This window comes from Jaculus jaculus, chromosome X, assembly GCF_020740685.1.
Source record: "Jaculus jaculus isolate mJacJac1 chromosome X, mJacJac1.mat.Y.cur, whole genome shotgun sequence".
NCBI classification, from domain to species: Eukaryota; Metazoa; Chordata; class Mammalia; order Rodentia; family Dipodidae; genus Jaculus; species Jaculus jaculus.
The window spans coordinates 54,195,994-54,209,476 of record NC_059125.1 but is presented as its reverse complement, the minus strand read 5'-3'; the positions used below and the strand labels follow the sequence as shown (position 1 = coordinate 54,209,476).

At 41.8% G+C, this 13,483-nt stretch overlaps 1 protein-coding gene across 1 annotated transcript in view; it reads right to left on the bottom strand.

Annotated features, from left to right (window-relative positions):
- Positions 1-13,483, bottom strand: part of Alas2 (5'-aminolevulinate synthase 2) — a 29,429-nt gene that overhangs the window by 5,594 nt on the left and 10,352 nt on the right. The window contains exons 4-9 of the mRNA XM_004670046.2: positions 11,524-11,746; positions 10,802-10,986; positions 7,059-7,238; positions 3,469-3,633; positions 2,656-2,924; positions 904-1,066 (exon numbers count right to left, since the gene is read on the bottom strand). Of these exons, the coding sequence (XP_004670103.1) occupies positions 904-1,066; positions 2,656-2,924; positions 3,469-3,633; positions 7,059-7,238; positions 10,802-10,986; positions 11,524-11,746 (1,185 nt within the window). The remainder of the gene's footprint in view (positions 1-903; positions 1,067-2,655; positions 2,925-3,468; positions 3,634-7,058; positions 7,239-10,801; positions 10,987-11,523; positions 11,747-13,483) is intronic.

Here is a 13,483-nt window from a genome sequence, read left to right as displayed (position 1 = left end):
CTAGACATTAAATGATTTCTCTCCCTCCTGTTCCTAGAACATTAGAACCTGTCATACTGGACTAGTGTTATCTTTGGCTCCTGTGCTAGATCATTGAGTGCCTACATATATTCCACTTAGGAGATCTGGAATGAGTACCTGCTTTGTATGAGGCCCTATATTAAAAAGCATGCCAAAAGAAATACACTAAACTTTTGATGAATTCACTAAATTGCTGTATTTCAAAGTAAATTCTAAACTATTCAGATTCATAGATTGACTCCTCTCTCCAGTTTTACGATCCCAATATCCCAGTAACTCCTATTTGTTGTTCTTTGCTGTTGCTGTTTTTGAGACAGGGTCTCATGTAGCCCAGGCTGATCTTGAACTCATTAGGTAGTCAAGGATGACCTTCAGGGCCTGTCTCCACCTCCTAAGTGCTGGGATTGTAGGTGTGTACCACTATACCAGGCTTCTCTTGTTCTTCATATATCTCAAACTAATTTTCCTTTCCTCTTGCTCTTTCCCCTTCTAGGAATAACTCTTGTGCATTTTCTTTCTTCTCTTGGTCCGATACCACTGACCTCATAAAATTCATCTCAGATGTCACTTCCTTTAGGTGTTCAACCTTGAATCCTGCAGACTATATCAGGCCTCTCCTCTTTGTTCCCATAACTTCCCCAACACTGTCTTTTTGTTAAGCTATGCTGTCACTGTGTATGTTCCTATAGTCTGTCCAACTAAACTAGAGCTCAATGAGTCAGTGGAGTGTTTCTCATTTATTTCTGTCTCGGGTATAGGGCTTGTACAGAAAAGATGTTCCCAGAAAATTTTTTCTTAATTGAGTGGAATCTGTCCTCTCAACTTCTCTAGATCCTGGGACTGAAAGTTAGAGAAATATAGGCACCCATGTTGAGGACTTACCCACAAAATTTTCCATCATTTGAGGGCTGTGGTGAGGGGATGGTGCCAGGCGTAGCAGTTCCTCACCCCGGGGCACGGTTGGGTAGTTGATGGCCTGCACATAGATGCTGTGCTTGGAGAGCAGGACATCACAGATCTTGCTGTTGAGCTCTGCATTACCCACCTGGGCTCAAAAGAAAGGTTATTCAGTACCTGTCACCCTGGCTCTACCATCACTAACTGGCTCGATGAAGCAGGTGAAGAGAGCCAGGTCAAGGAACACCACTGAATTGGGGACAATTTTGTTTTTCATAAGGGGCTTAGTCAATGGTAGCTCTAGAATCTCTATGAAGGAGGAGCCCAGAGTCAGCAATCATTTGGAGGAAGGGCAGAGCTTGTACCAAGGGGCCTTGTCTTGACATTATTTGCAGAGCACACACGTTGGTTAAAGTGGGATGATTCTAGGTGAGAGGAAAACCTACCAAACTTTGTGGTGCTTCACTGGGTTAATTAAAAAAAAATCAAGTACTTAAAAAAGCAGTCTTTAAAGAGAACATTGAGATGATCTAAGAATCAGTGGCCATAGTTGGCCCTCTGTATCTGTATGTTCCACATCTAGTTATTCAACAAACCTCAGGTCAAAAACTGTTTTAAAGATATACCTAATGAATTGTGTATCAACTTTTTTTTCTTGTTGATATTCTTTAAGCAATACAGTATAGCAATTATATAAAGAGTTTTCACATCAAATTATGTATTATTAGTAACTGGAGATGATTCAAAGTATTGAGGAGGTTTGCATAAGTTATGTGCAAATACTACACCATTTTGTTTAAAGAGAATTGAGTATTTGTGGAGTTTGATGGGTAGGGCATTCCTGGAACCAATTCTACACAGATCCTGGGAGATAACCATCTTTCTTTCTTACCTACAAAATTGTCACAGTAAAATGTGCTTCCCACGGAGCTGGAGAAATGGCTTAGCAGTTAAGCGCTTGCCTGTGAAGCCTAAGGACCCTGGTTCGAGGCTTGATTCCCCAGGACCCACGTTAGCCAGATGCACAAGGGGGCGCACGCGTCTGGAGTTCGTTTTCAGTGGCTGGAGGCCCTGGCGCACCCATTCTCTCTCTATCTATCTGCCTCTTTCTTTCTCTGTCTGTCACTCTCAAATAAATAAACAAAAAAAAAAATGTCCTTCCCACACTTTGACTTAATGGACTCATGGTAAGGATTCATTTTAAAGGCAAGAAACATTTGAACATAGTTAGGGATAGAAAAATAGCAGCTAGTGCTACAGCTTTGATTTTATTTCTCTGACCTCTATAGTAACAACTACATTTTATACTATAACCATATACGGACACATATACACACACATGCACATATATAACATACAACGAATTCCTCACAGATTGATACCCTTTACTGTGTATTGTATATTCAAACATTTTCTTTTTCTATTATTTAATAACCCACTAAACTGATTCTGGGACTCACCAATGGTCTTGATAAACAGTTTGGAAAGCACCATATCATAGGCTATGAGTACTGAATATTATAAGGGTCGGGAAAATCTAACAAACAGGAGGTAATAGCTGATGCAATAAAAAAAAATATTGGTTAATCCAGAATGGATCATTTTTCAAAAAAACCAAAAACAACGGAACAAAGCTAGCAACAAGTATGAGGAGTCACAGGAAACAAAAAGTTGGTGGGGTAGGAGGACTTATAAGAGATTGGTGAGGAGGGCAGTGGGTAGGGGTGGGACTCTCACCCTGATGGGGATGATGTGGCTGGGGCAAGGGATGACTGGAAGACCCCTGTCCATTAGTAGCTGGCGCATGTGCTTGACATTGCGCTGGTGTGCCCGCCTCAGGGCTTGGCCCTCCTCTCCCTTGAGCAGACGCACAGATTCTAGAGCCCCAGAAAGGACCATGGGGGGCAGTGAAGTAGTGAAGATGAAGCCTGCAGCATAGGAGCGCACCATGTCCACCAAGTCCCGAGTGCTGGCAATATAGCCACCCACGCAGCCAAATGCCTTGCCTAGAAACGAGAAATGGAAAGATATGCACAGACCCCATAATCAGTCCCTGCAGTAGTAGGGTCATACCCCAGGGAACACAAGCAGGTGCTCCAGAAGCTGGGGCTTCAAACTTCCTTCCCAGGCCTCTGCTCATCTCTCCCGTCTGTGACAGTCTTGATAATTCTGTGGCTCAGACGATAAGACTCATGTGCAGCATATGCAGTGACTAGATAGGCAGGAGCAGGGTGGGGAATCTATAGCTGGTTAGGGCCTAGCATGTAGCTAAGTCAAAGTTGAGGCTAGTATGGGGTAGGGAAACACGGCTCTCCCTCCATCTCTTCAAGTTGAACCTGGCTATTTGATCCAGCTCAGGAATCTTCAGAAATGACTTCCTCAGTGACTGCAGCAGGGTGCAAGGAGAGGGAATGATATGCTAGGATATTAGCATAAGGCTATAACGGTTATCCAAATAACTCCTATAACTATGAGGAGAAGGAAGAATGGCCTCTGGCAGGGACTTCTTATCTAAATTGCATATAAGGAAGGCCTGTGGCATTCACTCACCAAGAGTTCCGGAGATGATGTCGATCTTGTGCATAATTCCATCGCGCTCCCCAATCCCTGCACCCCGGGGCCCATACAGTCCTACAGCATGGACCTCATCCACGAATGTCAGGGCCCCATACTGGTGGGCCACATCGCACAATTCTTCAAGGGGACAGATGGCACCTGAACAAAGCCAAGGGGTAGGGATAGGATATCATAATTCCTGCCTAGCTCCATCTCCTGTGTGGAACTTATTTTTCTATCCATGCTTACTTTGAGATAAAAAAGAATATCATAGACAGAGGATAAGGTGTATCTTTTTATGATAAACTACCTGCCTTCCACCCACATCCCACATTGTGTGTGTGTGTGTTTTCCCATTCTAGGGTCAGGACTTGGCTTACTTTCTTTATTTTTACTTCATCATGACAACTTTGTTTCTATCATTTTCAGTCTCTCTCTGTGGTCTTTTTTCCCCATGAAAGTCTGCATTTCCATCTATGATTGCCACTAGCCTATATTATGCTTTTGTTGACATAAATTGAAAAAGTCATCTGCTCTAGATTGCCATAGTCTTGATTTAACACCTAGTTCACCCACTTGGCCAGGTACAATTGATAACCCATCAACATTATTCTTTTTTTAATTTTTTTTCATTTTTATTTATTTATTTGAGAGAGAGAGAATGGGTGCACCAGGGCCTCCAGCCACTGCAAATGAACTCCAGATGTGTGCGCCCCCTTGTGCATCTAGCTAACATGGGTCCTGGGGAATCGAGCCTCGAACCGGGGTCCTTAGGCTTCACAGGCAAGTGCTTAACCACTAAGCCATCTCTCCAGCCCCCCAATATTATTCTTCACTGGCTTGTTTCTATCTTTCTGGATTTATGTAACCATCTCCTTGTGGAGTACATTTTCATCTTTGTATCCATGCTTCTGTTTTTCTCTGCCTCTCTTCCATCCTTCCTCTATCCTTCTCTTTCTCTCTCCTTACTTTCTCTTGACTATTTCCCCACTGTGTGTGCACCTTTCTGTCTGCATTTGTTCTTAACTTTGACTGAACCCTGGTATCTCTTTCTGAATTTCCCTGTATCTTTTGGGAGGTTTTCAAAGTTTTTCTGTGGCCCAAGCTTACCTGAAATTCACTATGTAGTCCCAGGCTGGTCTCGAACTCACAGTGATCATCCTACCTCTGCCTCCTGATTAAAGAAGTGTACTACTATGCCTTGCTTTTTCTGAATTTCTTTGTGCTCTTGCCTGTGCCTGTCTTCCTTTTCTCTGTGAAACTGATTTAATCTCTCATCTCTATTAATGAAGTTCTCTGGGGGACCTTTCCCTCATGCTCAGTCATAATGTGCCAAATAAAAGTGAATTGAGAGTTATCTGTATATGTCCCTCCATTTTCCATACAGATTTACAGTTATCCATGTTATGTTATTATAGATGCCATCTATGCTGATATGTGTTTATACAGTTTTCAAATGGCTGTAAATCTCATAAAGAGAGTTTGTGATCATTTTGCACATTATAAGAACCCATACCTTCTCCTATTTTTCATCACTTTACTCTGTGGTAACTGCTGAGGAAAAGAGAGTTAGAATACAGAATAAATTTTTCCAGGTGGGACCAGTCTGACCAGGAATAAGAATGTGAGAGAAAAAAAAAAAAAGATTATGATCAATCGATAGAACACCATAAGGACAACCAAGAATAGAATGTTGAACCTGAGAAAAAGGAGACAGTTTGATGAATTGGCAGTTGAGACAGTTTACACCAAAATAAAAGGGAGCAGTTTACTTGTACATATGGTCACAACCCATAATCTTCACTAGAGAAATAATTAATTTGTTTGAAATGTGATTTTAGTTTATTGCTGGTTGTAGAAATATGAGAGTGGACATGGCAGCAAGCTCTTTACATATTTATTTTTCACAGCTTTTCTATTACTATTACCTATGTTTTGAAAATATGACACAGAGCCATTAAGGACCTTGTCCAAGCTAATACATTTTTATGCTTGGATTTGAACATAGACAGTTTGTGATTAGAACCTGTGTATAAAATTGTTACATGATGCCAGGTGTGGTGGCACATGCCTTTAATCCCAGCACCCAGGAGACAGAGGTAGGAGGATTGCTGTGAGCTCAAGGCCACCCTGAGACAACATAGTGAATTCTAGGTCAGCCTGGGCTAGAGTGAGACCCTACCTCGAAAAACCAAAAAAAAAAAAAAAATCGTTACATGATGTTTATGTCACTTATATAAATCAGGGAATGCCACAGACCCTCTCTTGTTTCAGGTAAAAGCTGAAATAAAATGAAGAAATCTTCTCAAATAAATAAATCCAGAAGGGAATACCTAAACCACATGACTTCTGCTTCACATGGCTAACATTGAAAAGCTCTGGGCCTGATTTCAATTGCTAGAAGAAATGAGGTAGGAGAGTGAAGTCATGTGTTTTTATTAAAGTGTAATCTTTGGAACAGAAGCCATAACCTATAATTCCTACAACCAGATATTTTACCTTGGATAAAATTGAGGCTCAGAGAATTAAAGCATTGCCCAAGTTCATAAAACAGTATATATTGAAGGTGGGATTTGAACCCAGTTCTATCTGACATAAGAACCTATTTTGATGTCAGAGTTTCATACTGGACCCTAAAGAAAATTCTAGGCAACAGTTTGTGAAATTTGCCACTGTAGAAACCAGACACTGGGATGATTGATTGAGTTGCATATCATTTCTCATAGAAGGAGTGTTGTGAGAGGAAATTGGAGTTATATGCTTTGAGTGAAAGTGATCACGTTGGCATTTGCAGAGCCACTAAGACCAACCTTGATATCATCTGTAAACTTTAGTTTCTTTAATGTAAGATGAGTGTGATAGCTGCTTCTGTTCTTTATTATTTATCTGTGTAACCCTGGGTAAGTGATTCTACTTACTTATATCTAAATTTCATCATGTAAAAAGAATAACAGCATTTTTGGGCTAGGGAGATGGCTCAGTGGTTTAAGGCCCTTGCTTGCAAGGCCTGCCAGCCTAGTTTCGATTCCCCAGTACCCACATAAAGCCAGATTCACAAAGTGGTGCATGCATTTGGAATGTGCTTGCAGTGGCAAGAGGCCCTGACACACCTATATTCATTCTCTCTTTTTCTCCCTCTCTCTCCCTATTCCCTAGCACATAGATAAGTAAATATTTAAAAAGGAATATTCATTCTTTAAAAAGCATAAAAGTGAGGCCAGGCGTGGTGGCACACACCTTTAATCCCAGCACTCAGGAGGCAGAGGTAGGAAGATTGCCATGAGTTCAAGGCCACCCTGAGACTCCATAGTGAATTCCAGGTCAGCCTGAGCTAGAGTGAGAACCTACCTCAAAAAAACAAACAAACAAACAAAAAACAGCATAAAAGTGAATCTTTCCTGTATAATTTGACATTAACAAAATAATAACAGCATCTATCTCATAGAACCATCATGAGGATTAAATGAATTAAGACATTAAACGATGAATAATTTTGTGTGGTACCTTATAAATGTTAATTATTGTCATCATTGTGGTTTTTGTGACACCAATACTAGTCAACATACGCTTACACATATACATACCATCCATAGAGTGAACAGTCTCAAAGGCCACAATTTTGGGTGTTTTAGGGTCAGACTTTTCTAGAAGTTTCTTCAGGTGGTCAGGATCATTGTGTCTGAAGACAAACTTGGCTGCACCACTGTTGCGAATACCTTGGATCATGGAAGCATGATTGCCTGCATCTGAGTAAATTTCGCAACCTGAGGGACCAAATATATTATCCTTAAGCTTCTGTCTCAGGATTCCCACTTCACCCATCATTTCTGACCTGACAGGGAAAGCAAGATGGTTCTCTTTCCATTTTATGTACTGCTCTGCTTCCTTCTCTACAGGAAACCTTTGTGACATCTCTTCCTCCCTTGCCAAAACTCCCCTGCCTGAAAAGTCTCATGCTGATACTCTTCCTTCCAGATATTACTAACTTTGGTCTGGTCTATGACTGTCTTGGGGTAGGAAAAAATTTAAGTTCCAAGGAAGCTTTAGAGTCTCTTGAGGAAGGTTCATTTTCCACATTACTTGGAAGATCAAGACTTAGAAAGGGACTAATCTCAGGGAATGTTTGTAGCCTTAGACTGATGGTAGATTCTTCCTAATCTAAATGAAATTTTAGCTTATCAGCTTTGATTATTAGAATCATAGCCCATGGGAGGTCAGAGCAAGAAGAGCAGATAATGGCCATGAGATCCATCCCCTTTGTTGTATAGAGGAGAAAGAATTCAGGAATTTTTAATGAGCCATTCTGGGAGGACAGGTGTGGGGGAATGGTTAAAATTGGTGGAGGATTTTTTTTTTCCTTCAAATTGCATTGAGCTCAAGGAACCTTTCATGAAAGTAACTTGGGGAAATGAATAATGGCTTCTTGGAGGACCTGGCTTAAAGGGCTGGAAATGTTTTGAGAATAGGAACAAAATCTTTTTATCTTTCTATCCCTTGTTCTTTTTATCTTTGTTATCCTTTATATAAGGGTAAAGTAAATGCTAATGAAGCATTTTGGAATGAATGGCAAATAAAATTTACTGATTTATAAATGCATGAAAATATAAGGGGGTCTCAAAGGATAAGGTTGTAGAAACATAGAATCCAGAGTTTTTATTTTGGCTTTTTGTTTGTTTGTTTGTTTTTTTGAGGTAGGGTCTCACTCTAGGCCAGGCTGACCTGGCCTTGAACTCACGACAATCCACCTACCACTGTCTCCCGAGTACTGGAATTAAAGGCGTGTACCACCACGCCTGGCTCTATTTTGGCTTTTTTTTTTTTTTTTTTTTTTTTTTTGGTTTTTCGAGGTAGGGTCTCACTCTGGTCCAGGCTGACCTGGAATTAACTCTGTCATCTCAGGGTGGCCTTGAACTCATGGCAATCCTCCTACCTCTGCCTCCCAAGTGCTGGGATTAAAGGCGTGCGCCACCACGCCCGGCTATTTTGGCTTTTTGAAGTAGGGTTTTACTCTGTATCCAAGAGACTGGCCTGAAATTCACTATATAGCCCAGAATGGCCTTGAAATTGTGTCAATTCTCCAGGCTCAGCCTCCTAAACACTGGGATTATAGATGTGATCTACCATATCTGGTTTAGAATCCAGATTATTGAGAATTTTAGAAGCCATGGCAGGGTGTTTAGATTTGGTCCTAAGGGCAATAGGAGCATATTAAAGAGTTTTAACCAGGAGAATGATAAAGATAGATTTCCATTATAAAAACTTTGTCCTCAATACTGTGAAGAATAGATTAGATTATAGATCAGGGAATAAGAAAAAAATCAAGAAAATGATGGGCTAGAATGGTGGCAGTAAGACAAATTTTATTGTTTGAGTAGGAGAGGATTGGCCAATAAGAAAACATCCCAAAGGCACTAAACTTCTTTAGGAGTTGTGGATGACTTCAGAAAAAGTTTCCAAGAAATAATGGTGACATTTAAAGTATACTGAAGAGTAATCCGGCAGTAAAGTAGTAGGTAATATATATGAAAAGACTTTTCTTGGGCAGCTTGTCTGTTACAGGGAGGAGGACATAGACCAGCAGCTATAGAGTGATGAAGGGTTAAGGCAAGAGACTTAACATGTTTAATGAAAGGGAAAGGGGGGCTTAGCGGTTAAGGCACTTGCCTGCAAAGCCGAAGGACCTGGGTTAGATTCCCCAGAACCCGCCTAAGCCAGATGCACAAGGGGGCACATGCATCTGGTGTTCGTTTGCAGTGGCTGGTGGCCCTGGCGTGCCCATTCTCTTTCTATCTGCCCCCCCCCTCAAGTAAATAAAAGTAAAAATAAATTAATAAAAAAGGAAAGGCTAAAGATAATGGAGTGAGGGAAGGGAGGATGGAAGAAATGCGGGGAGGGAAGGGGAGAGAGAGTTTGATTGATTGATTGATTGATTGGTTCCTGAGTGCTAGTAGTACAGAATGATATAGTGCCAATGGAGGGCTTAGTCAAAAAGAAAAAAGAGCATGTCTTCTACTGCTACAGGAGGCAAAGTGACGTAAGAACAGGTGTGGATGCATGTGAATTTATAAGTACTTTGTGTATTAAGAGTTGTATTAACATTGCTGTCTGTTGTCTTCTACTTTCAGTATGGCAGGAGGTCAGGGCATCTACTAGGTAGAGGGAAATGGGGGGCTTAGGATGATGGGCATTTAGAAGAACTGCCCCAGAGATTTAGAGAATTGACTAGGGAAACAGCATACAGGACTAAGTAGGAATTGGAGAATATGACATTTTATTGGCTCCTATTTGAGCACTTATTTGAGCCCAAGATTGCAATGGGTGATGTGGAGCATGGCAGGAAAATGAAATCCAGTGTCTCAATGCAGGGACTTGCTTTAAGCAGAAGAAAAGGTACATCTTTCATTGTAAAAGGAAAGGATGAGTAAAGATAGATGTGCAGCCGGATAGCTTTGGAGGTTTAATGCCAATAGACAGGGAGATCCTGCCCAGTGGCTTCTGCATTATTTGTGAAGTAAGATATGGATTATATAATGAGTGAAGGAAGACACAGCGAGAGATTTTAGAGGAAAAAGGAAGTCTTAAAAATCTTCCCTGAGGGCTGGAGAGATGGCTTAGCGGTTAAGCACTTGCCTGTGAAGCCTAAGGACCCCGGTTCGAGGCTCGGTTCCCCAGGTCCCATGTTAGCCAGATGCACAGGGGGGCGCACGCGTCTGGAGTTCGTTTGCAGAGGCTGGAAGCCCTGGCGCGCCCACTCTCTCTCTCTCCCTCTATCTGTCTTTCTCTCTGTGTCTGTCTCTCTCAAATAAATAAAAAAAATTTAAAAAAAAATCTTCCCTGAGCTGGAGAGATGGCTTAGTGGTTAAGCGCTTGCCTGTAAAGCCTAAGGACCCTGGTTTGAGGCTCAATTCCCCAGGACCCACATTAGCCAGATACACAAGGGGGCACATGCATCTGGATTTCATTTGCAGTGGCTGGAAGCCCTGGCGCGCCTATTCTCTCCCTCTCTCTCCCTCTCCCTCTCCCTCTCTCTCTTTCTCTCTCTCTCTCTCTCTCTCTCGGCCTCTTTCTATCTGTTGCTCTCAAATAAAGAAAGAAAATAAACCAAAAAAAAAAAAAAGAAAAAAGCTTCCCTGAAGACAGGAAAAGGCACAGAAGGAGAGAAGACAGGGATATTATCATCTGCTCTTGAGGCTATGTAGAGTAGATAAGAAGGAAGAACAATGGAAGCCAGTGAGCACGGAAGAGAGGAAATGAGCAGCAGTGAGACTGGATACTCTATTGCAAGATATGAGTCTTGAAAAAAAAAAATCTCAGGCCTCTGGCTTACCTGGAAGGAGCTTGGCCAGTGTAAAGAGAGTAGAGTCATTGGCTACGAAACAGGAGGAGAAGAGCAGGGCTGAGTCCTTCTGGTGCAGTTCAGCCAGCTCCTGTTCAAGCTCCACATGAAACTTGCTGGTACCTGAGATGTTGCGGGTGCCTCCAGCTCCAGCTCCGTGATGCTGCAGGGTCTCCCTGGTCCAAAGAAAACAGAAGGGAGACAAGGAGAAGGGAAAAAAAAAAACCCTCATCAGATACTGAGGAACTGGGTGACTGGCCCTTCCTTGATACAGGTCAGTGTTGACTTATTGATTATGTGTAAACTGTATCCTTTGTGAGCAAGTAGGGAGAGCATGAGCAGGGTAGGAAAATCTGGGTCCTTCATGTGCATGTGGGAGTACTTATGGAGGGAGAAAGAAGAGAAGCTAGATGTAGCTTAAGTAGTTTGAGGATGCCAAAAGAGGTCACACTATCTCTGACAGTACTTATTGTGCAGTTAGATAACAGTTCACAAAAAGTGAGCTTTTCTTGTTTCTCATCCTCTTCCATCACACTGTAATGCCTGGGAGTTTAGAAAATGTGGTGTATTGATTGACTCAGTTTATGAGTAGATATGCTGGAGGACCTTGTACTAAAGAGGTGGTGGTAGAGCCCAGGTTTCCTGCCAGCTCTGTCTTGCCTTTCTCTGTGTGGCTCTGGATCTGTCTTCATAGCTCAGACTCTACTACTCACTGTGTGGCCTGCAAGACCCGAGGGTGCCTGCTCATGCCCAAGTAGTCATTGCTACACCAGACAGACACATCCTTTGAGGTCATAGATGTCCCAGAGAAGTGTTGGGCAAAGGGGTATGCATGAGCCCAGCGGTTTACAGTCTTGAACACACGGTAGGTGTGGTCTTGTTTCTTCTCCATGATCTTGTCCCTGAAAAACTGGTCATAGCTAAAAGCATGGTTCCCTGCAAAAGTAGAGAAAAGGGTGAATTATTCCTGATTAGTCTTTATTTTACTTATGTTGTTGATTTTGAGTTCTCCAATTCTCTTCCCATGTATTCATTTATTTGATCGATGACTGACTTATTTGGTTCACATGAACTCTCTACTACTTCATTCAACCTTGCCTATTGCTTACTCACTCATTCACTTAGTAATTCATTCATGAACTCACTCATATTTCCAACCCTTAGCATAGCTTCATCTCTCTTCTCAGAGTTAGTGTGGAAGACTCCATACAGGAGTTACTACGTCAGTCTCAGTGGAAGGAGTCTTGACAGAGTTGGTGTCTACTCATGCCTATCACTTGCTAGTTGTATGGCCCTGAACCAGTTAAGAATCCTCTCTCTTTACTGAAAAATTAAACACTGAGGGGGCTGGGGAGATCATTCACTAGGTAAGAGTACTTGCTAAACAAGCATGAGGACCTGACTTGGATCCCTAGCACCCATGTAACCAAGGATGTAATCGTAGCACTGAGGGGGTTGCAGACAGCAGGATCATTGGGACTCAACTCTCAAGTTAGCCAGTCTAACCAAAAAGCAGTGTGAGCCCCAGATTCACTGAGAGACTTTATCCCAAGGAGATAAGGCAGAAGAGCATTGTCTTCTTCTGGTCTTTTCACATGTGCTCACAGGGGCACAGGCATCTACACTCACACATGCATATACCCTATCCATCCCCTCACTATATGCACATATTCACATCAAAAAACCCATAAAAACTAAATTATTCAATTAACAAATGAGCCAATGAACTGAATAGGCAGTTCTCAAAAGAAGAAATACAAATGGTCAATAATATTTGAAAAGGTGTACAATGACCTTAGCCATTAGGGAAGTGCAAATCTCACCTCAGTCACACTGGCAATCATCAAGAAGAGACAACAAATGCTGGCATGGATGTGGTAAAGGGAAGCCTTGCTCACTGTTGGTGGGAGTAAAAACTAATACAGTCTCTATGGAAATCAGTGTGGAGTTTCCTCAATAAATAAAGTCAGGATTACTATATAATTCATCTTCCTATGGCTATGCATAAATACACACACACACTTTCTCTCTCTCTTTCTCCTAGGCATTTACCTGAAGGACTCTATACCCTATCACAGATACCTGCGCATTCAGATAACAGAAACTTGAGTCTAGCACCTTAGACCACTCAGCCATCCTGACATGTTCTACTTGTGCATTTATATTCATTACTGCTCTACTCACAACATCCAAGAAATAGAACCAGAAATGGAAACTTCATAGATGTTCACCAATAGATAAATGATAAAAACAATTTTGTACACATAGAGAGAGTGGAATTTTATGCAGCCATAAAGAAAAATAAGCTGGTTGTGGTGGCACACACTGGTAGGAAATTGCTGAAGAGGCAGAGGCAGGAGAATCAGGAGTTCAAGGCCAGCCTGAGCTATACATTTCAGGGCCGGGTGTGGTGGCGCACACCTTTAGTCCCAGCACTTAGGAGGCAGAGGTAGAAGGATCATCATGAGTTTGAGGCCACCCTGAGACTACATAGTGAGTTCCAGATCAGCCTGGACTAGAGTGAGACCCTAACAAAAAAACAAAACAAAACAAACAAATAAAAAAAAAAGAAATCATGACATTTATAGGAAAATCAATACAACTAGGAATCATTATGTTAAGCAAAATAAGCCCAACTCAGAAAGATAAATCCCACTGGGACAACATGAGTCT